Source organism: Bombus vosnesenskii, unplaced genomic scaffold (assembly GCF_011952255.1).
Source record: "Bombus vosnesenskii isolate JDL3184/JDL3185 unplaced genomic scaffold, Bvos_JDL3184-5_v1.1 scf7180000013262, whole genome shotgun sequence".
In the NCBI taxonomy this organism is placed as follows: Eukaryota; Metazoa; Arthropoda; class Insecta; order Hymenoptera; family Apidae; genus Bombus; species Bombus vosnesenskii.
The window spans coordinates 3,966,480-3,990,503 of record NW_022882922.1 but is presented as its reverse complement, the minus strand read 5'-3'; the positions used below and the strand labels follow the sequence as shown (position 1 = coordinate 3,990,503).

At 32.9% G+C, this 24,024-nt stretch overlaps 1 protein-coding gene across 7 annotated transcripts; it reads right to left on the bottom strand.

Moving 5' to 3' along the window:
- Positions 1-3,803: 3,803 nt before the first annotated feature.
- LOC117230520 (bromodomain-containing protein 2-like) lies at positions 3,804-23,790 on the bottom strand. 7 transcript variants are annotated; one of them, XM_033488111.1, is made up of 24 exons: positions 23,365-23,790; positions 21,395-21,682; positions 20,984-21,032; positions 20,326-20,367; positions 19,006-19,254; positions 18,647-18,841; positions 17,935-18,540; positions 17,446-17,523; positions 16,594-16,689; positions 16,403-16,504; positions 16,167-16,312; positions 15,935-16,085; positions 15,293-15,860; positions 15,020-15,178; positions 14,505-14,624; positions 14,239-14,388; positions 8,534-8,622; positions 8,052-8,169; positions 7,384-7,734; positions 6,484-7,041; positions 5,965-6,089; positions 5,726-5,875; positions 5,266-5,571; positions 3,804-4,769 (listed from the first exon to the last, which is right to left on the bottom strand). In XM_033488111.1, the coding sequence occupies exons 2-24, from the start codon at positions 21,403-21,405 to the stop codon at positions 4,704-4,706; spliced, it is 4,485 nt and encodes a 1,494-aa protein (XP_033344002.1). In that variant the 5' UTR covers positions 21,406-21,682; positions 23,365-23,790; the 3' UTR covers positions 3,804-4,703. The 7 variants fall into 7 exon arrangements, with proteins under 7 accessions (XP_033344002.1, XP_033344031.1, XP_033344017.1 ...); XM_033488094.1 differs by having other exon boundaries at positions 4,704-4,769; positions 5,965-6,107; XM_033488140.1 differs by lacking the exon at positions 17,446-17,523 and having other exon boundaries at positions 5,965-6,107.
- Between the last annotated feature and the right edge of the window lie 234 nt (positions 23,791-24,024).

The window sequence follows — 24,024 nt, the reverse complement described above, 5'->3', positions numbered from 1 at the left end:
ACTTTTATTTGCCTTTTGAAATTAACGTGAATGACACAGATATAGGAGAAAGTTATAAGGTTCTTTTTGAATAAAAATGGTTGAGTAGAAGCAAGTATGTAAACAAACTTGACCTAGTAAGTGATCCCTCTTACTTAACAACATCAAGCATTTCTTTATTTTAGCCATTTATTCTTCATTTCATCATTATTATTTATGTACAACCAGCTTAATATCTCGCTATCAGTAATAAGTCTACTAAAACTTGTGTGCTATTGGAGATGATGTGCGCCCGTGGGAACTTATATAAAAAATTATTTTTTGATATTTTTGATACAGCGGAGTGATTTTGGTGTTACTTACGAATTATTACGTCTTTACCTAGTAACTTATACTGAGATCTCTAGTAGGTTAATACAATCTATCGGCCTCCCTTAAATATTACAAATCTTATCACATATATAGAGGTGTGTATATTAGTACTTATTACTTTTTATACATAGATTCTATTTAAATTGCTGCCAATGATTTCTCCTCATATGTACAGTTATAAACTATGTATTATACAATCATAATGCCTAGCACACACATTCCTCCTTGCTCTCTTCCATTCTCACTTTCATTCCTATGCCCATCTTTTCTCCTACGCTGTCTCTCTTTCTCGCTTTCTCTTTGCCAAACTCACGCTCTTAATTCTTTATTCTTTTTAATTCTTTCTTCTTAATATCTCTTTTTTTTTTTTGTTTTAGAATTCGTGTCACTATTGAGCTCGTTACTTTAACGCGACGCAATTTCATAATCAGAGGAATTCTTCCAAACATTCGAAGACACTTGCAATTGGTCAGTCTAATGGTACAATATAGACAATAATCGAGCAAAAACAATTAAGATCATAGCTTTCATTGCTTCATCGTTTAGCGAAGAATTCATCATTTCTGAGCGATACGGTTTTGCGTTATCAACTACACCCAGGACACGAAAGATTAAACAAATAGAAAAATAACATATACAAAATATCGTTAAAAGCGTTGACTGGAAGATAAACATATACTAACTGTACACGAAAATATTTAAACTATTGCAAACGACTTTCTCTTCCATGAAAAATCATGTTTCTGGTTATATGATATTTCTGGACAGAAAAAATCGATTATGTTTAACACGACATGACATCTCGATGTTTTCTTTTTTCATATCTGCTAACATCTTATGTCATATATTACATCGCATTATAACGTACCACGATCATACTCGGATATCAAATATATTGAATTTACAATTATATTTGCCAATACACGCCAATACACACATTCCCGAAATATCTTGCTCGAATACCGATAATGATAAACGTTAATGAACGAAAACGGCATATTTATTACGCTTACGTTTAAACTTCATTCGATTTATATCTAGGACAATTCCATTATCTCCTGGAAATATCATTTTATACCGAAAGAACACTCTAATTTACAAGAACAGAAAACACGATCGATCATTTCTCGCTTTCGCTTATTTCGCAATTACTGACATCCTCGCGAGAAATTTCCCTATCGCGTTAAGTGCATACAACAACAATTAACATATGGATGACTAAATCATTATACATGCTAAGACGCGAACGTCAGTATCGCTGTAAATAGATTGCTAGAGGTCGAGAGCCAAGATTTCATCGTAAATCTTGAATTTTGATTGACAAACATCCGGAAACAATTCCGGCATGTAAAATAAAAAAAAAGATGTAAGATAGTCTACTTAGTATTGCTAGAATTAGTACTGACGATCAACGAACGTGTGATCGTATTGATATGAAAGCGCACACAACACATGAGAATAAAGAGCCATTCCATAGATGGATACTTATTATATCGCAATAAACATGTTTCTCGTCCATCTCCGATGTACTTAGCAACGAAAACAGGATTACAAATATCGGTGCGAATATGATCAGAAATTTTTCCTCTCCGTTTTATTGCGTCAATCATCTTTCGAACCGTTTACCTGCGATCCTGTTTCCTCGCGCGATATTTCAATCGACCAGAAACAACCACATCGTTATACCCGACGAATACTTCGAACGATTACTTACGACATTATGGTTCAATCATTACGTTTTTCCAGTCGGTGCATCGATGCGCTTGCACTTAGAATTTACGTTTCTCTTGGCTGGTCGTAATTTATACGTAAATAAACAAATCATACACACGCACACATACAATCAACGTTACTTTACAAATGTGAATATTAATGATCGTGTATCTTTCGTGATCTTTAGCATTGATACGCCTCCTACGCTTTCCTGTTCGTCATCTGGACACGTACTTCCACATCAAGTCCAGTTGCGATCGTTTAGAAAAAACCCGAAAGACTATACGAAATAAATTTAATGCGACAAAATCAGGTCTAGAGGCGTGTGTAATAATAAATTATTTGTATACGCTTTAATGTCGCTAGCTACGGTCATCTTTCGGCGAGGTACATAGAAATTTAAACGCTAGTCAACTCTTTTTGTCTGATCGGTCGTGCCTTTCGAGAAAGTTTTCTTTAAAAATTTGTCTTCAAAATGGCACGACCGATTTTTAAAATGACACTTCCTTTTTAACGACACCTCTAGACTTCATCAGGTTTTTCAAAAGCTGAATTGTACGATACCATGATAAATCGTGTTAAAAGAAACGCAGAATAAATAAAATTAAACGCTACGTATCGGTGATCTACCATCAATATCGTGTACGCCTTGATATAAAGCGAAAACAACGATTACTTGAGAGCTAAACGAGCTCATTCTGATAATGTTGTAACCATCGTGTATCGAAGTATGTACCAAATTGCGTATACGTCCTTCTTTGAATATCATAAAAGATCTTCGCATTGTTTGCAGTTGCAAAATATTTGTTCTAGTATCACGTAAAAAGTAACATGTATTTGTGAACAATAAACTCTTCCGGATTAAGATAAAAATAAAATCGAACATGTTTTACCACAAACAGCTTATGCGAACTTAGCGTTTCTTTAACTCCAAATAAAAACTCATTTGTCACGCTACAATAAAGAGAAAGACATTGCAGGTTTGAAAAGGCTCTTAAAAAAATAAAATTCCTTTTAATGAAATAATTTAATGATATTAATATTATTAATAATAATAATTAATATTAATGATAATAATAATAATAATGATATAACTTACATAATAACTATTGTTATTACGTAATGTCTATCCACTACTATCGCCATTATTATCGTAACTTCTACAAATTCAAATACTTCTTTAAAAATGAATCCGTTTGTAATAGTAGTAGAATAATAGTAGCACGCAATAAATTCGAACTTCAATCAGTAATCGGTTTTTCAAATTAGATATCGTTTTTTGTACTTTTTTCGCCGATTGAATGTTTCTACTCGGGACACGCATTATTACTGACAGATCACGTACAACATACAAAAGGCCGAGTTCTTTTTGTAAAATTTTAATCATGACCCCTTGAAAAAAATACCCTTTGCATCTTAATAATTTACTTCTTACCCTCTTTCTAATAAATTCTTTCACACAAACAGTTCATTTTTGTCGAAAAAAAAAAGAAAAAAAAGAAAAAACCCGTAATTCTTTTCTAGATAATATTTCATTTACGAGTCGGTACCGTGTTACACTTTCTGTTTCTGTGATCCTAGAGTATACCAAGGATTAGGTACATGTGTGGAATCTGATCTAAAGGTTGGTAGGATTGATACTACATCATTCTATAATCACCTTACCATTATTCGTAATAATTGACGATTTTTTTCTAAGGTGAGTTTACAAATATTTCTTTCCTCGTCTCTCTTTTTTCTTTTTTCTCCAAATCAATCGATTGGCCCTCTCTGATTTCCAAGTCAATTGAAATCGATATAGATCGGGCTATCGTAATGATTAATACGATTAAATTCATCAATGTGTATCTCCGCATATTAGGTATATTTTTTTCTATAGTATTGACTTAACAAGCCTATCTATTTCGTGATTACAAATAGTATATATTCATAATCCAGAAAGAAATATGCAATGAAATTATTAGTAATTGCTAATAATTATATGTATTATTGGCAGAAACACTGTCTATGTAATCCTACCAACGATTAATGACTGAATGTGGAAAAATATAAAACTTAACTAAATATACACACAACTTTTACTCTCCCCCCATGCTCTCATACTCATCCATTCGTTGATCGCACGTAATATATACTCTCTCTTTCTCTCCCTCTCTCTCATACGCTTTCTTTCATTCACTTATCATCTTCTGTATAATATTTTTTTGTTTTGTTTCCAAATTTACATAAAGTACAAACTTATGAAACCCGGAAAAATGTAACACAATAGTCAGTGTAGCATTTTCAAAGTATTGTGTAAGTATTTATCTAATTACAGTAGGTCACACTTAGGTGTCCGTCGATTACACACAAGTTTTCCATCATTTGATAAACTGTCTCTTCTGATTCACTCGAACGATGAAATCAGGGTTTTCCGTTGGAATGTCCCAACTCGCACCACCATTGTATTTTTTTACTGTTACACCGATCTTTTATTCAGTTTGTTGTTATTTCATTATTACTTCTTTATTTTTTATTATTATTATTATTTGTTATTGACTGACGTATATATTAATACGTTTCTTCTGTATCGTCCAGCGCCACACATTCATCCAAGTCCTGCCCGGTTTCAATGGATTTACGATGAGCGGCAAATAACATTATAACGATTCCTCAAATGCAGCCATCAAGTCACTTTGCATATTCATATCGATCTGTCCAGCCATCTGAAATAATAAATATACCCATTCTTGGCAAACTCGTCCACAACAATTGTAAACGAAAGAAAATCGACTAGCGACTAATTCTTTCTATAAAACCATTCTTTCACACGTTCACGCCAGCGTTGCTGCTAGGGCCGCATATTATTATTAATTAAATTTTAATTTCTATTATTTAAATTTTCAACTATACGGCAATTTTCTCTAGTTACGAAACGAAGAACTACATTTTTGGTGGTACGCACCGTCTGATGGAACATTCGAGTATGAGCCACCGGCGATGCACGCCGCCTGATGGGAGACTCGAGCGTGAGCCACCGGTCGTACTCGCTGGCGTGAACATGTTAAATATTTTCTACCTTGATTTTAATGATATTGTTTCTGTCTACTAGTGCTGTACGTTTGAATCTTGTTATATATTTATAATAGGTAAAACTTTAAAGGTGATTCTCTCACGAGATATGAAATATCCGCGCAGATAAAAAATTACAGTGAAGCTTACCGCTTCGCGCCGTCGTCGTTCTTGTTCTCGTAGTCTTTGACGTTCTCTTTCAGCTGCAGCCTTGTCTTGACTGGATGAATGGCTTGGACTACTACTATCAGTATCGACAATAGCTTTGACCTCTTCTGCCCTTGATGTAGCAGTCATTACGTTTCCTTGTTGATCACCAACAGTTTTCCTGACCTTGTCTAATGCATCTTCTTCTTCTCGTTCTCTTCTTCTTTCGCTCTCTTGCCGTAAGCGCTCTCGTTCTGCTTGTTCTTTCTGTTGTCTACGCATTTCTTGTTGTTCCAACAGAGCTCTTTGCTATAAAACAAAATTAGTATTCATTGCAACATGTATGTATCTTATCTAGATAAAACGGAAGAAATAAGAAAATATTGTATTAAGTAACCACATATACATTATGTTCAAATAAAATTATTGTATTATTCACAAAATAAATATCATTCATACTAACCCTATCTTGTTTTTCCTTTGCTTGCTTTTTGAATGCTTGGAATGAATCCTGTGCAGCGCTTTTCATACTACTTCCTGCCGCAGATTGGGGACTCGATGCTTGTGCTAAAGATGACCATGATGAAGCATTTTTCACATTTTGTTCTACAGTCTGCGTAAGATTAACAGAGACGGAAAATTAGATACGGAGATAATATAGGAAAGAAAGAAAAATACGTAATTGAACGATTGTTACTCTACCTTGTTTTTAAAAGCTGAAGCAAAATTCGACACAGGATTTTTCGAATCAGGCGGTGTCATCTTTTTCTCAGGCATGAGCTGCGAACTCGAATGATTTCCCATTGGTGGCATTCCTGTACTCATTTCTGCAAAAAGAGCTCCGGCTAGAGCAATAGTATTATATATTCGATTAGTAAGCAATTAATATAGCAGTCTAGAATGTGAACAGTATACATTAAAGAAAGACAGCGGGGATTAAACAAATTTTCAACAAATCTGATGCATTTACTTTACAACACCAGAAAATACTAGGTTCACCATGCAAGAAGAAAAATGAAAAAGCATTATTTAAAATATAAGAAAGTAGAAATTTTAGTATCAAATAGAAAATGTGAGAAATAATTAGAAAATAAAAGCGATCGAATGATATGTACAAGTATAATGAATTAAATTTAAACATAAAGATTGAAACTTGCTGCGGTGTAACATAGATATGCTTTGTAATGCATGCTTTAAACCTAAATTAATTATAATACATACCATCCATAGATTTTTGTGGTATTTGTGACTGAGGAACTGATATCGATTTTTCTTCTTTCTTGATTGGTATTTGAGATATTTGCATTGGCATAGAAACGATGGGCATGGGATCAAAAATTGAGCCCATTCCACCCATATTCATCCCCATATTAAGACCAGCTATACCATTATTATTCAACATATTAGGAGGAGAATTCTCACGCTTAATATTGGAAAATCCATTGGAATGCTGTTGCGACATTGTAGCGTTATGAGAATTTTGTATATTGGTCAATGGTGATGTTGTATTTATCATACTCTCTAGTTGATTGTGCATTGACATATGCGTGGCCAATCCTTGTGACAAATTCATATTAAGATTTGCCATGTTAATATTTCCCAGATTTAAATTAGATGCCATACTTGCAGGCATCATATTCACTGGTGGTTTTACATCAGGCAGTAAATTTAAATTTGTATTATTATTTGTTGTATGTGGTGTTTGAATCATTGGTATGTGCGACTTTTTTTTTAATGACATCGTTTGTTCCAACGACGTTTGCGTAGTAGGCACAGGAGCTATATACAAAAAGAAAATTTTATAAGAACATATTGACGTATGTTTTGTATTATAAAAATAAAATAAAACAAAACATAAATCTTATTAATTGCGACAATGCCCGTTCAATTGCGACTGATCTCTGCAACTATCTGGATAGATGTTATATTTGTATGGCTTGTTCACCTCTAAATAAGTTTGGAATTAAAGTGAAAAGTATCGAGTGTAAGCAACATATAGAGGATGCTTGCTTAATATACTAAGTAAATAGTTCTATAGTCAAATATTCAATCGATCAATCGGTTAAACATCGCTGCAATTAAACGGGTATAGTGCTGTATGCAGTACAATAAAACATATACCTAGAGTATTGTATGGTTGCAAAAGGTCTGACTGTTGAGTTAAAGTTGCCCCGTCTGTAGGTACAGGTGTGTTTGCATTTGGGAAAGAACTGACGGATGTTGGTGGCTGCGGTGGCTGAGGCACAACCGGTGAAGCTACTATAGAATTCGTATTTGTAGGTGTAACACTCGGTGGTGGAGTTGGTGGATTAGATGTAGTAGCTGGTGGCGGTGTAGGTTTTTTTACAGGAGCAGTCGTAACCATAGCCGTGGATCGCGGTGGTTGCGCTGGCATGGATGCGTGACCTGCTACAGGCATTCCTTGACCAGTTGTAACAGTTGCTACTGCCACAGACTGTTGACTATTACCACCTAATAAAATTATTGTAAATGTGAAATTAACATAACGTATAATTACAGACATAAAATACAAAATTTGATATGTCTTCATGAGAGTGCGACGCGCTTTTGATAGTATATATTTCTATACGCCACAATGCTATAAGTTGTGATAAAATATTTTGTCCAATGGTGTTTAGTAATGTATACATGTTAAAGTATTAAAACCTCCTTGAAAATTATCTTGTCTGTAAATACAATCATCACTTGATCATCTATATGAGTATTTTCCGTTTTGAACATTAACATTAATTTAATTCGCTTAAATAATTCAAATAGTTTGTACACACCTTGTTCTGAAGAAACGTTGCTAGATTGTGTTACAGCTGGTTTTGTTATTGGTCCCGTAGAATTTGTTGGAGGTTGATTGTTCATTAAAAGACCTCCAGTATGATTCAATGTAGGTGCCTAAAGAGTGTACTGTCATTTAATATATCATGCATAAAAGAAAAAATGTTTTACTATGTACTATGCACTTTACTATGTACTATGTACTATGTATCCAGGAAGATTCAGATATAGAAGACAAATATAATATCATTTATAAAAAATACGTATATGCATGACTAAACGTATATGACTAAACTAAGTACACTATACGAAACATGAATGTAATTATCAAAGTAAGAAACATAATTAACGTGATTATAAATATACTTCGATTATAGTATTTGGTTGTGACAATAAAGAAAAAAAAGAAGACATGGAACGAGTTAACAATTAATCGATGCAAACATTGTGATCTACTGGTTCCTACAAGATAAAATCTTACCGATGTAACTGTAGTCGTTGTGGAAGGTGGCCCTGCGCTTGGTGTGTTTTTCTTTGCTTTCTTTCTTGGAGGACGATTGGAAGAGTTTCCTGCAATTGAATGTAATGTGCATCTAATGGTGAATACGTGCAATCAACTGTTTTCTCGTTACAAGAGACAGATTGATGAAGACATAGTGAAATGCAGTGTGCAGAGGATACCAATCATGAACGCTTGTTTTCAGAATTTTAAAAAATTCTCTCAGAGAATGCCAGCTAAATGTTATATATATTAGATACAAAATCAAAAGACTTTGAGCATATATTTTCTAATAGATTTTATTCATATGCTTATATTATAATTGTATCACTGTGTACAACAATGTTAATTTAAATATCTCAATTGTATGACTTTTTGTGTGGACACTTTCATCTTAATGATCTCTTTATATTAAAAAATTTTAATGCGCCGAACAATTCTTTTTCTCATTCTACATAAAGTTAGTTGTATTCAATTCATTTATGAATAATTGCGTGTGCATATATATATATATATATATATATACATATATATATATATATATATTATATTTTATATATATATATACATATATATATGTATACATATCATAAATACATACATACATATCACGCGCACGCACATACGTTCACGCTCACGTGCAGCGAAATTGCCACATACACATATATATAACGTCATATATATGTATGCGAGGAGCACGCAGTTCCCACGAGAATAATAATAATAATAATAATAATAATAATAATAATAATAATAATAATAATAATAAAATATAATATAATAATATAATAATGATTGTTACAATATAATAATCATGACAGTGACGAAAATGATGATTACAAAGTGTTGACTACAAAAACCATCAAACTGCCTTTGTTTCTTTTCCTTTCCTCAGTACTCATACAGTGTATTGTAATTGTAATTGTAATTGTAATTGTAATATAATATAATTAATGCAGTGTAATAAAATTAATGCAAATAAAAGTGACGTAAATAGTACAATCAACTTAAACATGAATGATACAGGAGTCTCATACTCATACAAGCGGTTTCAAACGTAATTTCAAGTCGCAGTTAGCACAATATTGAGATCGGTGGCAAAATGCTCCTGCTCGATGTTTGTACGATATCAGTTACAAGCAGCAATTCTAACACTATATTCAATCTGATTCATGCTCGTAGATAAATCATATTCATCTATGGAATGGTCGATAGTAAACTACAATTCACAGAATGTACAAATACAAGACAAAACAATTGCAAGAGGAAATAACGAAGAGCGAAGAAACATCGAGTAGAAGTTCCAGCATATCTTAATTTATATAATATAGTTAACTGGACCACCAAATGAGCCAACCCCGACTCTGTACGATTTTGAAGAATCAATATTTTTCATCTTTTTTACTTCATTCATCTACTATCTTTGTATATGCATTTAAAAAAGTTCTCTCTGTCCTCTCTGTCGCCTCTTTTTCTCTTAACTTACAACTATTATTAATATTTTATGATATATTAGTTTTCACTATGTACAAAACGCGTATGCTTGTGTTATTGTTGATATTCAACACGTAATACGCACAAAACAGATGGAACGCACGTGTGATTGTTGAGAGCTAGAATAATTAGTGGTTTTAAATAAAAAGGATATCTCGAACCTCGATAAAATAGCAAGTTCGTTGAATCTGCTTTTGCGTATAACGATCTCGAAGGAAGAATGACGTTCCAGTCTAAAGATGCGAAAAAATGTTGACGCGTGCTTTTATGTAGAATAAATGCTACAAAAAATTTCGGAAGGCAATATCAGTATTATTATAAAATGCCCTATATCTCGTGTTACAAGCTAATGGTGATTGTATTGTAGTAGATGCATAGTTTCTATCTAATTCAGCACACGCCATTAATTTGATCTCACATAGTCTAACTAATTATTTGGAATTTTTCTATTTACTTTCAGTATTTTGAGAAACATAAATAGTAAGACTATTTTGAACAACGTTTTGTATCTATTTTAATGCTTATAACTTTTTTAGAAATCAACGAATAGTTTCCTGACCAATTATAGTTTCTTTTCACAAAATTAGTTATAATTAATTTCTTCCAACTTCATTCTTTCGCTGGAACAGTAAGTACGCTGCTGGCTGTACGATTAATGATAACATTAAATTGTACTGAGTGCAAATTTGATCACTTTTCTTTTTTTAATGTTCATGTTATGCAACAGTTTGAAGCGTGAAGTGCTTTCTCGAAAGCACCTTCAAATCTTATATCAGTTACGTCCATAACGTCTCACGTATATTATTTACTATATATAAGAACTAAAGTTCTTCTTTTTTTACATGATATTTCAACAAAAACGCTATCACGGAGCAGATATTTATACATAGAAATATAAAAACAAAATATCACTAAAACTAACTTCATTCGAACTTGTGTAAAAGGTTTTCTAAAAACGTTTTAATAGGACGGGTTAAAATTAATGTTATTTGAGACTTTATAACACGAATACTATGAACCAGTTGCATGTGTTATGTATATTCAAGAAATGTATTACTGAGACGAAACCAGATTTATTTTTTATAAGGATAAGTATTCTTTTATATAGCAAGGTATGTAAAACCACACCAATCTACATAATTAATAATTATTATCCGACATAGTGATATTGATTTAGTAAAACGAAACTGTACTAAACTGTAGTTCAAGTAACTTTAAAAATGAAAAACTGACAATAGCTATCAATGAAGAACTAATGGTAAATAGAACAATGAAACGACGATTAGCAAAGCTTAGCGGAGTGCAAACAATGTGTTTGGAGGCTAGGGTTCCTTGTTTGTATTGTAGACCACTTCTTCCACCTGCTCTCGTTCCTAATTCTTCTATAATTGTCGTCAGTTCTCTCTATTCATTAGAAACAGTGTATCTACTTTTATCTGTCTGTGTTGTCAGTTTGTACACTCCCCTTGCCGTTCTCTGATATATCAACATAAACCTTGTATGCTCAAAGTCATTAATCTCATAAAAAATAAATGAAAATTATTGATTGTATCGCATATCACTTTCTCCGCACACTTTACATTTGCTTTGTAACTATCGTTTACTCGAATCCATGTAGTTAAAGGAAGAATTAAGATTTTAGCTTAATTTCACCGTTTCATCTAAATAATATAGTGTACTATTATACCAAAGCGTATTTATGAGGTGATAAATCTTAGTAATTGACTTTTTAAAGGAAGCACCACTTCTTTGGCTTTATCAAAATCAAGCTAATTGAGAAATGGAAATCATTATATGAGGTAACATTAGGTAAGAGTTTCTTAGGAAATATGTGAACTCTGAAATTGTTTGCGGAGACAATTAACACGAGAGTGTATCTAATCAAAATCAGTATTTGACGCGAAAGCTGTGGATTATAATAACCTTAGAATGTGGATTTGCAAATCCAGCCACCAATACACATTGTCTGCATTTGTTTCCCGTGTGTATCATAATATTACTGCCTAATTTGTTTTTCTTAAATATTAACTATTAAGTCCATAGTCTAAACTGTGGAAACAAATATAGTGTTCAGAAGCCTAAACACAGTTCTCACGTCACTCAGGTAATAAGTGCATATTTACACTTAATGTAATAATGACGCTCCTTAAATATCATTGTACTATCTTCTGAGAAATGATACGACATGAATGAATCAATGTGAGAAAACAAACTTAATGATTTAAAAAACACAGTGATACAAATAATGCTCTGCTTATCAATTAATGTAAATAAATATTAAATTTGCAAGAGTTAATATATTGCATGATATCGCTTGGGTTACATAGGGCCATATAATTGTCAGGAGAAGCTACAATGTATACTCCAAGGTACTAACATTTGACACTACAGTCCTTGTAGCTACAGTTTAGTATGTTGTTTATATATATTTTATGCAACTTTCTTATGTTCTAACTGCACAACCTTACTATTCCAAATGTCTGATCAGTTTTAAAACACATGTGTCCTTACACACTTTAACACGAGACTGCAGTGAAAAATTCAGTGACCTTAAATAGTGAACTATACTTGACTTTCGAGCAACAGAATGTATTGTCAACACCGACAGGGCAAGAGAAAATATAAGTAATCATCTTTAATCAATAATATAATTTGTGAAACAAGCTGGCATGGCATATGGTATCCTCTAAACACAGTCTGCACTCCACTAGCTCACCTTTTTTCTTACCATTGCATATTGTCTAGTAAATTAAATAAAAATTCTTTGATTGCGTCAAGTTTCAAAGATTTGATGTTCATAAACACTTTCAAAGATACGTTTATTTAAAAAATTATACGCAAATGTAAATAAATCTATGGTTATGTATTTACGCGATATCAATTTCATAATGACAATAAGTATATTTTCGCGATGAAACTTGACACCATACTCGTACTTGCATTAATATAACGCAGCACTTAAGCTATACGAATAACGCCGTCCTAATAAATACAATTAATAAGCAAGATTTAGCAGCTTAAGAAGATATTTGCGATGCCTTTGTGCAGTCGAACCCTCGTTTAAAAAATCTTTTTATATTTACTTTCCAACATCACCATTGCATATATTGCATCAATAATGTTGCACTAGTATATTCGATTGTTTGGTTGCCAATACAAAATTAGTTAGGCACAGAGTTCAAGTTATCTTTTCTAAATATTAAGTCATCGCCAAATCATGGGGTATTAAATGCTATTATCATTTTCTTGTATAAGAAGATACAAATCTGGTATATATTCTTTAAGTATTCTTTTCTTTTCCTTTTTCTCTTTTTTTCTTGAAAACTGATGATTAATAGATTCAGTTAAAACTATGTTAATAATAACACAGTATCTTTTAATTAATAATCTATTCATAAAAATACAATATATAAATTATAAATGTATTATGTCGCATGCAAATTCTTTTTAGGAGTTTAGGTAGTTATATAATATTTATTGGAGATTAATGATATTAGAAAAAATAGTAAATAAATAAAATAAAAGCAATTTTACAATAACTGAAACACAAGATAAATCATGCATAAACAGTAACATTCTCTTTATGCGATAGAAATAACATCAAAGTAAAACAAAGTAATGATTTTATACATATATCTGTACCTTTTATTAATATATAGCAAGTACCCACATGAAATGGCGAATAACCTTATTTGAAATAACTAGGAGAGATTCACGTCTATGATTTTCATATTTCATTTAAAGTAATAAGCTTTTTCATAGTTAGTTTAAACAAATCAAAGAATATACAAGTATATAGGGATACTATAAATAGAAAGTATAAATAGAAATGTACAGTTTATAACTAATCTGTCGTGATATGACAAAAAAGTGAAATATTAAAGAAAATGAAAATATTGAACATTAAGTGCTTACTAGAGGTTTATAAGCATATTGTCTTTATAATATTTATGAGCATAAACGTGAATAGAAACCTGTGCTCTAGAGAATAAGTTACTAGATAATAAATGTTATGAAAATTTTTGACTAAAAATATTCATTTTTTAAATAAACAGTCGCAAATAACTCCATAATTTTAAATCTCACAGAAAAATTAGTTCATATTTCCATGAAAACTACTTATTTTTAAGTAGTTTATTGTTCCCAAGTAAGGGTCTAATAATAGCAACAGTTACATGAGGTTTATATCTAACCTGCTTCACTGTCGCTTGAATCACTGGAGCTCGAAGAAAGAGAACTACTGCTGGAATCACTATCACTGCTACTACTGCTCGATGCTGACAATCGCGAAGGCCCACTAGCTCCTCCAGTTCCAACTACATCGACTGATTTACTACTGTCCTCTGTTAAACAAATTTGAGAATAAATTTAGATATTTGTAATCACTTTATGTTATAATATTCTATCTTCATCTATAAAAAATAGAAATACAGGCTTATATTATAGTCAAAGTACCAACCTTTTTTAGCTGTTTTCTTAACATTGCCTAATTGCCCTGTAACATCTTGTAATCTTTTCTCTAGCTCCTGTTTTTTCTCTGCCATTTGTTCATCCTTAGATTTACCACTGACTTTTTTATCTATGAAGAATACGAAAATGTCGAATACATTAAAAATGTATATAGATAAGCATGTATTATTTATTAATCGAAGCTTCACTTTAAAAACTATATGAAAATAATGAGTATATTCAAATAAATTATAATAATTACTTAATAATCCTGAAATAGTAAATTATAAGAGATATTATATCTCTATCAACAGTAAATACTACTAATGCAGTATTATTAAGAATTAAACCTAGTAACATTTATTTCATTATATCTTTAAACTATATCACTTATTCAAATATATTTTTATATTTTAATAACTATAAAAAATACCCTAGTAGTTTTAAAATAATAAAAAAGAAAATAGAAAACCAGATAACGAATCTAAATTATAAAACTGTTGCAGAACCTAAAATAAATCTTACGTGGCTTTTTTCTAAGACACGAAGCGACATAGCTTTCTAATTCTCTCAGTGTGGATGGTTTCAATGTTTCAAAATCAATCTCAATTTCATCTGGATTGGAATCTCTTAATGAAGGCTCCCGAGATTGTATTATATGCACAACACGTCCTAATTTATCTCCTGTAATAAAAAAAATTAACAATGTATTCTGAGAAAAAATTTCTTACATTTCTTACATTTAAAACGAACTTTCATATTTATGTTATTAACTATTCATTAACTATTATTACTTACCAGGTAATTTATTAATATCCAAACTAAGTTGCCTTTTCTCATCATAAGACATTGGCTTAGCATTATCTTCATCTTCTGAGTCAAATGTAATGGGTGGCGGTTGACTACTAGCGTTTTTCTTCTTAGTTCCAGCCGATCTGCTATTTGCTTTTGGCCTCTTATTTGCAGTATTTGCTGTTGCAGCTTTCCCAGGCCCTCTTCCTTTTCCCTTTGGCTTAGCATTTGCCGCCGTTGGCAGATGATGACTCATGCTTCCTGTTGCATGAGTTTTATTAGGTCCTACCGCTATTGCAGGATGATGAAGATCACCACCCATACCACCAGGCATTTTTAAATCACCCGCTCCCATTGCAACACTGGCTATACTAGCACCAACACTATCAGAGACACTTGGGATTCCACCACTTGGTTTCATTAGTTCTTTCATGGCACCAGTATGACTGGCAACTAGGCTACTACTTTTATTGCTCATTGGCCTTGACTTTGTCTTATCTGGTTTCTTTTTTTTACTTTTCTTTTTACCACTTTCTTCCACTAATTTCCTCATTTGTTCTTGCATAGCTTTCAGCTGTAAACCAAATTCATTTTTTTGTACTACATATATATAAAAAAATTATATCAATATAAAAGATTAAAAAATACCTCTTGCTGTAAAGCTACTAATTTTTGAGTACGTTCTTCATCTGAATCATCACTCTCAGAAGAACTTTCGGATCCGGAACTGCTAGCACTACTACTGCTACCTTTCATGCCAACCATACTTCCCATTGGTTCATCCGGAATTTTCGCATACCTAATTCATTAAACGTCTCATTTCATTAAGTAAAATAGGAAAAATAAATAAATTTTAGCATAGATATTTGTAAAAACGAACCTCATTTCAAAAACATCTTGAAGTTTCCTAGCCATTGCAACAACGTCATGGTCAGGAGGATTGTATTTATAACAATTAGTGAATATGAGTCTCACATCACTAGCGAACTCTTGCGCTGTTTTATATTCACGATTATCCATTTTTGTCTGTAAAAGAACGATTGTGTCAGATAAAAGCACAGATTTTTAAAAGAATACAATACAAAATCTAATCTAAATAGTTTAAAAAACATTAACCTTTACAGTACCAAGATCCATTGGTTTCTTGATAATATCATGATAATCGTGGAGGCCCAGGAGTTCTGCATCAACCGGTTTATAAAATGGCCATGCATATCCCTGTACACAATTACAAAGAGTATAAATTATAGATTGAAGGATAGACTTAATGTTCTTTCTATTCATATATAAGATTCATAATACATTACCGAATGTTTCTTTGAGAATAATTCTTTCAAAATCTCGTTACAGGATTTCAAAGCCTCTGAAAGCTTTTCTTTCGACTTCCCAGTAGTATGTTGAGGCTGCAAAATAATATTTAACATAATAAATACAATTATAAAAAAATTAAGAAATTACATTATCAAACGCCATAAATTGTAAGAAAAAAAAAGAAAAAGAGAAAGAAAACAGAAGAAAAGAAAAGAAAAAAGATATCAACTCATGAAAGCATTTTTAATTTACACTGTAACCTAAATTGGGAAATGAACAAAATATATGTCGGAGATGAAAGGACATCGGGACTTCCCTTTTGGAATGTTGGGAAAAACCCCAATAATCTAGTCCAGACTTTTACTATAGCTACATTTAAGTAGCCACGGTCACGGGAGGGACGTGTACCTGACAGATGGATGGAATGATTATATTATGGCTTTCCTTAAAAACAAAGATTGACCCGAGAGGTGGAGAGAGAGGAATACACAAGGGCAGTTCCACTTGGATTTTGGTAGAGTTCAGGCAGATAAGTTTCACTTGTACGTGGGGTTATACGTGTATCATATCGCATTCGTCATCCCGTGAACCGTGGCTACGTTCAGTGTCCCGCTATGTCACTTCGAGCCCAAGCCCGTCGTCATGAAATCGGATTAGAACATTAAAACTATATCTCCGACATATATAAACAAAAAGTTTATATATAAAAAGATATTAAATATTAAAATAAGACAAAAAATTTGTATGCTTTTCTATTCTTTTTTTTATATATATACATGTATCTAAAATGAAATGACAAGACAACACAAATGAAAGGAAGGACCATGAAGGAGTAGTAATAAGTGTACCTGTTGGGCCATTGCCCCGATCAGAGGCATGTTGGCTTGGTGGAATGGCACTAAGCCGTCTTCCGCTTGCCTCGTTGGCTGAAACAGCCATGTTACGAACTCTTTGTTAATGTATTAATGGATGATATGATTACAGCATGCAAGGAATAAAAATAGTTGAATATATATGATATTTTAGCTTATTCAAATGATTATTAAAAATTTACGTATCCATATTACTGAAATGATAAACTCTTTTTTTTGCTAGAATTTTACTGTTGTATGCAAAGCGAGACAAAGAAGTTTAAATTTTGTTTTTTTATAGATAAGCTTTATACTGCCAATGTTTTTTTGATCAAATAATTTTTCTAGGTACGTGTGATTAAATGATGAATAGGTTGTACGTTCAATATGAAGATAGTATGAAAACATACACATAAACGCTTCGACATTTTAGAAAATACTTAGTTGCATGAATACCTTATTAAATAAACAAGATATAACTTTTACCTTCTTTATTTGTCGGCCAGACTCTCGCCTTGTGGGTATTTTGGCATTTTTAGGATCCAGTTTATACAGAGGTTCGAAAGAATTCGCAGTAGGAGTCGTGGTATCAGCCTTTCTCTTCACTCCCTTTTTAAGTTTTGCTGGTTGAGATGGAGGCATTACCGTAGGTGCAGTGGGAACTTGTGGAGGAGGAGGCACAGCAGAAGCTGCTTGTGGATCCATTGCTGGTTGTGCATGGTAACCGCTAGTTGGAGGGACCACTTGTTGAGGCAGAGAGTTATGTGTAGCCATGGGGGTAACTCCCATAGTTGATGGAGGAGCAATAGTAGTTGTATTAGTGCTCCCAGGTACAGATGCAGGTGCTTGGGTGCCAAGAGGAGGCATAGGAATTACACCTGTTGTCCCAGCTGATGTAGCTGAAGGCGTTAGGCTATTTGGTACACTGGAAGTAACTGCAGCTGCACCAGAGGAAGGTCGACCTCGACCTGTACCTCCTGCAGCCCCTGCCACACCACCTACTGGTGCTCCAACTCTGCCAGCTTTCTTGCCCTTGGGTCCTTTTGGAACCGGAGGTTCGAGTTCCACCTCCTCTTTTGGCATTTGTGCAACCTAGTTTCGTTGATATTTATTTTAAATTATCATATATGTACAATTTATATATATATACACACACACATACATATGTATGTATAAAATGTTAAATAAGTGTAACTACCTTTGTGAGAAATAATTTTTCGAGAGCTTGTGCCATAACCACAACATCTTCTCCAGGTTTGTTGTAAACATAACAATTGGTGAACATTGTATTGAAGTCTTGAATGCATTCTTTCCCACTCCAATAATACGTATTCTCTAATCGTTTTTTGATTGTGCCCAGATCCATTGGCTGCTTTATAATTTTGTGGTAATCCTATTAAATTTACAAATATTTAACTGATTTGCAAGTAATTAATAAAATTCTATTGAATATTTATAATGTTAAATTAATGTTTAAGGTGTCTTCATATTTTTATAGCATTCTTAATATTTAGGTAATGAAATAAACACTAGAAAATAAATATAAAATCCACATACTGGCAGATTGAGCTTTTTCGCATCTACAGGTTGCTGGAAAGGCCACGCAAATTGATGCTTCCATACTGGCTTGAGTACACCTTTCTGGAGAAATTGCAATTGATTGGTAACACGCCCTGGACGATTAGGTGGAGGCACAACAGGTGGTTGGACTACACCATTCACAGGTTCCACGGGTGGCTCATCACGTGGTGGTGGCTCCTTTGCCGGAGTTGCTGGTGTAGTCGTTGTCTTACCAGGTGCACTTGTCTGCATTATCCAGTTTATACATATGTGTTTTATGTCGATGTTACTTTATTTCATTAGTTAGCTCTATAACTACTCTTATCATGTAATGTAATATTAAATCCATGAATAAAAATAAAATTCTCCTCCAAAGCGCAAATTATACCACTACTTCTTCTTTATATAAAATCAACATTTAGTAATTAAAATTGCAAATTATATTGCTATATAAATCATGCTTTGGTATTCTATTACTTTTATTTTTATAAAACCTTTATCTTAATAGATAAGAATATAGGTTATTGTTTTTAATAAGAAAGTCCCTCAAAATTCTAGTAGAAATTGTTTAACACACAACAAAGTTAAATAATTTGATCCATCTATTTAGTAGAATTTCATTATGGTATATAAATTTAGGAATAGTAATAAGATTCGTGCATCATAAAAGTATATAAACCCATTCATGCAACGAGCGAATTAGGCTGCTAAATATTTAAATTCCATAACCACAGGCAAGCAATTTAGAATTTCTTTTAATAGAAGTCTAATTGAATATGTAATAAAAATATATGTATGTTACAAAAATATTTCCAACTGAAACATAATGGCAACTCTAAATCATTTCATACAATCATGCAATTAAAGCATAATAAGGGGGAAAAAAAATAGATAAAACAAAAATAAAATGAAGTTGAATTAAACGAAATGAAACAAACATAAATTTTTTTTCTATTAAAATACTCTACATATAGAGAGTATATACAAATTTGTCCAAATTGTATTTTATACGAAATGACTTGCAAGCTTTAAAAATGTATATTATAAACATTTAATATCAAATAAAACTAAAATGTATCAGCAAAAAGTATCTTGCTTCATAAGTAATGCACAAGAAACACAATTATTAATATATATATAATAACCTTATATTCTTTTTTTATATTTTAGTCTATCTAGTATTAGTTTACTTGTACATAATTTTATAAAAATATAGAAGCAAGATCAAAAATTGCTCTTGGTACAAATTTGGAGCTGCCATTTTATATTTTAACCATACATATCCTAGTTGAAACAATAGTCAACAAGGAATCTCACCTTCGGTATATTACACAGCCTTTCTCGCTCCTCCACATCTAACTGTAATTCATACATACCATTCAATCAAACAGCACTTGATTTTATTACATAAAGAAAAAAATTATGCTCAACATAATACCATGAGTAAGGACATAGTACATAAGTACAGTTGAAACAAGTTTGATTTTTATCCCAAATAATGTATATAGTTTAGAAATAGATAGCAGATATAAATTACAGCAATAGGAGGGAGAATAGTTAACAGTTACAAATCTAAATATCTAATTTAAAAAGCATGTTTAGTTTAAATTTCAATATAAATTGTGTCCCTATTTAGAAATTCTATACTAAGAATTAAAGAAATTTTATATAGATACTACTCACAAGACTATATAAGGCATTTAAACAAAGAAATAAGAAAAGTAATGTAATTTATATTTAATATAATAGAATATAATGAAAGAAAACTTGTTCTGCTTCTATAAGAAACAAAATCTTTAAAATAAAAAATAAATTGACGAATCTCTATATGCTGTTTAGCACATTTTGTCAACTACATTAGGGACACACAAAGGAAATATATGTACTGAATACAGCTTTTATATATAGCATTAGTAGATTAATAAGCAAGCTGCATTTTAAATTAATATTTCACGAAAGTTAATCTATAGCTTACCGAATTATTTTGCGAGATAGTGTCCACCTGCTGCATCTTGGCTTCGCTTCTGCAACAAAAAAATACAAGTGCGTAAATAAATTACAAAAACAAACATTAAAGGAAAGGATTAAAACATTCAGTATCAAATTTTACATCGCATTGTGGGCTTACAATATCTTGATCTTTTAAATTCACTTGTATATATAACCTATTCTACTTTATCATTGTAACATAAAGTCACAAAATACCACATTTTTCAATGCTTTTCATAGATCAGTAACCATGTTTATAGCCGTCTCTTGAAATTGCAGGATTCATTACACGAGAGATGTTAAACTCCAACTGATACAAACTTCGCATTTCATGAAATAACTAGGTGTATTTTATAATATAAGGCTCATCTAGTCCACGGTAATGAGCTTCACCTACCTTTCCGACATATATGGTACATAAATGCTATGCAGCAGGTAACTGCCTTACGTTGCTGCTTGACGCTATGAGGCTTCATCAACAATCGAGATGGCAAGGATATATTCTGAATCGAGCATGGTAGCTCACTAATTGCTTGCCAAGATGATTGCGCTGCAACCAGGGAGATTGGTGCCGTGGAGGCATAACACTACTCAAGCCTACCAAACGGTAGTACTTTGAATGTCAGCCCTGTACACTGATGTGAGACTCCGTACCTCCAGCCAAGACTTGCGACATTAGCAACATCTGGATAACATAACAACAGGACCCCGTATTGTAACAGCCCCATATTGTTTTATCGCTTTAGAGCAAGTTAAACATTGATATATTTTCAAGTTACATGTGTATATGTATGTATATATACACATCACTATAAATTATTTAACATATCATGCAAAACCGAATGTATAAGATACATGCTCGACATATATTTTTTCCATTTTACTAAACATAAACTAGCAATATTTATCATTTACCGTACCAAAATACGTTCAAATTGCTCTGTTAAACCTTTTCTGTCAATGAAGTTGTTTATGAAACTTTTACAACTGAAAACTATAATTTGTGAAACAGTAATATAGAATGCATGTATCAAAATAAATAACGCTTATTAACATCCAGATACTTATGAAAGGTGTTCTTTGTGTGTTTGTAAAAAAGAATTGTATCTCTTTGCAGTAATCATAAAAAACATAAATGTAGCTAGACTATAATCTTTTCAGTCCTTCTTTATAACGCTATATTATCATTCTTTTATTATTATTCTTTTTATTATTATTATTCTGATGTAAATAACATACGACACAATTAATCTTGATTTTAAAATATAATTAGATCGTGCTGTAAATTTGTTCTTATATATCTCATTATAAATACATACATAGATAGACAATTGCAACCTTCCAATATTATACTTTATATAAGGAATCTAAAGCGTCCAGTTAAAGACAAAAGAACAATTTGGTACAACAAAGTTACGAAAATTCAAAATCAAGAAGATGTACGTAAATAATATATACAGATGCTAAAAGTATAAGATAAAGAATGAATTGATCAGAAACAGCGTGTCCAAAGCATAATACTTTTGACACACAGTGATATCTGTAAATGTATACAAGAATCAACGTGCATACCCTATTGTTCGAAACCAGTATAAGCCAAAATGGAAAGTTTGATAAAAGTAGCACAAATAACTGGTACACTGGTATAGAAAGTGAGCTGACTATTAAAATAGAAAATTGATAATACATAGGAAAAAACGATGTTGTAAACGACCATAAGATCTCTCCGATGGGAAGCAAGAGCTTCTGCAATGGTGAAGAGGAGCATTGCCAGAACAATCCATGCCGCGAAGACGTTCTACTATTGGTATTTGTATCAAGGGCAGAGATAAGTGAAGAATTCGTGGGTCGAACAGGTGCTTGGTGGTTAGAAGTTGTTATAGTAAGAAAGGAGAAAGGTGAGATCCTCGATACGAGCGATACGAGCGATACGAGCGAGACGAGTAAGAGACGACGGTAGAGAAATAAACGCGGTAGATGCGGGATTAGAAAGAGGAGGAGGACAAGTAGGAGAAGATGACGAGGGGAAGGGTAGCAGACCCGCGCCCAGCCGATGCACCCAGCCGACGCACAACAAACACGAGCAAGCCGCCGTGTGAGAATCTAGCCGAGCGCTCGACTGGCACAGAAATCATAATGTTTTTCATAGCGGAAAATTGTGGCGCGCGCGGAAAAACCGGGCTGCCTTTTCACTCACTCACACTCGATTTGCCGTAGGTTTCAACATGGCGGTATGGCCGCTCGGGAAAGAAAGCTCTCAAGGGCCCGCCGCTACAGCCGCCACTTACGCACCACCACGACACACACCAAACGCTATACTTATCATCAACGGATCCAGAAACTTGAAAATCATTTGTAATCACTTACCTGATTAATGGAAGTCCACTTTTCACAGGAATTCTATCGAAAAACACTAGCACTCCGTCTTGGACACTGGGTCGCACTGCGCTTTCTCCCTGCTAACTAGTTTGGCTGGTCGGTGTTATGGCCGTCGCCGAGTATGCCCCACCGTATCACTCACTCACTCTCACTCGTGCGAGCGCGAGCGCTCGGTTCGCATACGCGACGAACGCGGACGCGGCCCGATCAACTAGTTCCACACACTCACGAATAAGCACGTTAATCTCTAACACTAATATCGTATCAGTGCCCCGTACCGAGCTCCACCGACATTTTCCTCAAGTCTCGTACAATCGGATGGCTTTCCGTGTCCATCACGATCTCGGATCTAGAAACTAATGATCGCAGCACCAACAATGGCTATGCATTCTTCCGCGACGTACTGAATGGTTCTGTTCCAACATTCCTCGAACACGACCTGTCTATCCATTCTCCTCGCTGCGCCATCACTTCGAATTTTACCGAACTAACTCGAACAAAAGCGCGCCAAATTCAACAGATCATTGCCTAACTAGATTCTATTTAACAAATCTTTGTATTTTCCTGTGTTATTAGAGTATTTAATATAAGGAAGAGAGACTAGGATTTACAAGGTATACCATAATTAAACGATTTTATTTTCAAATT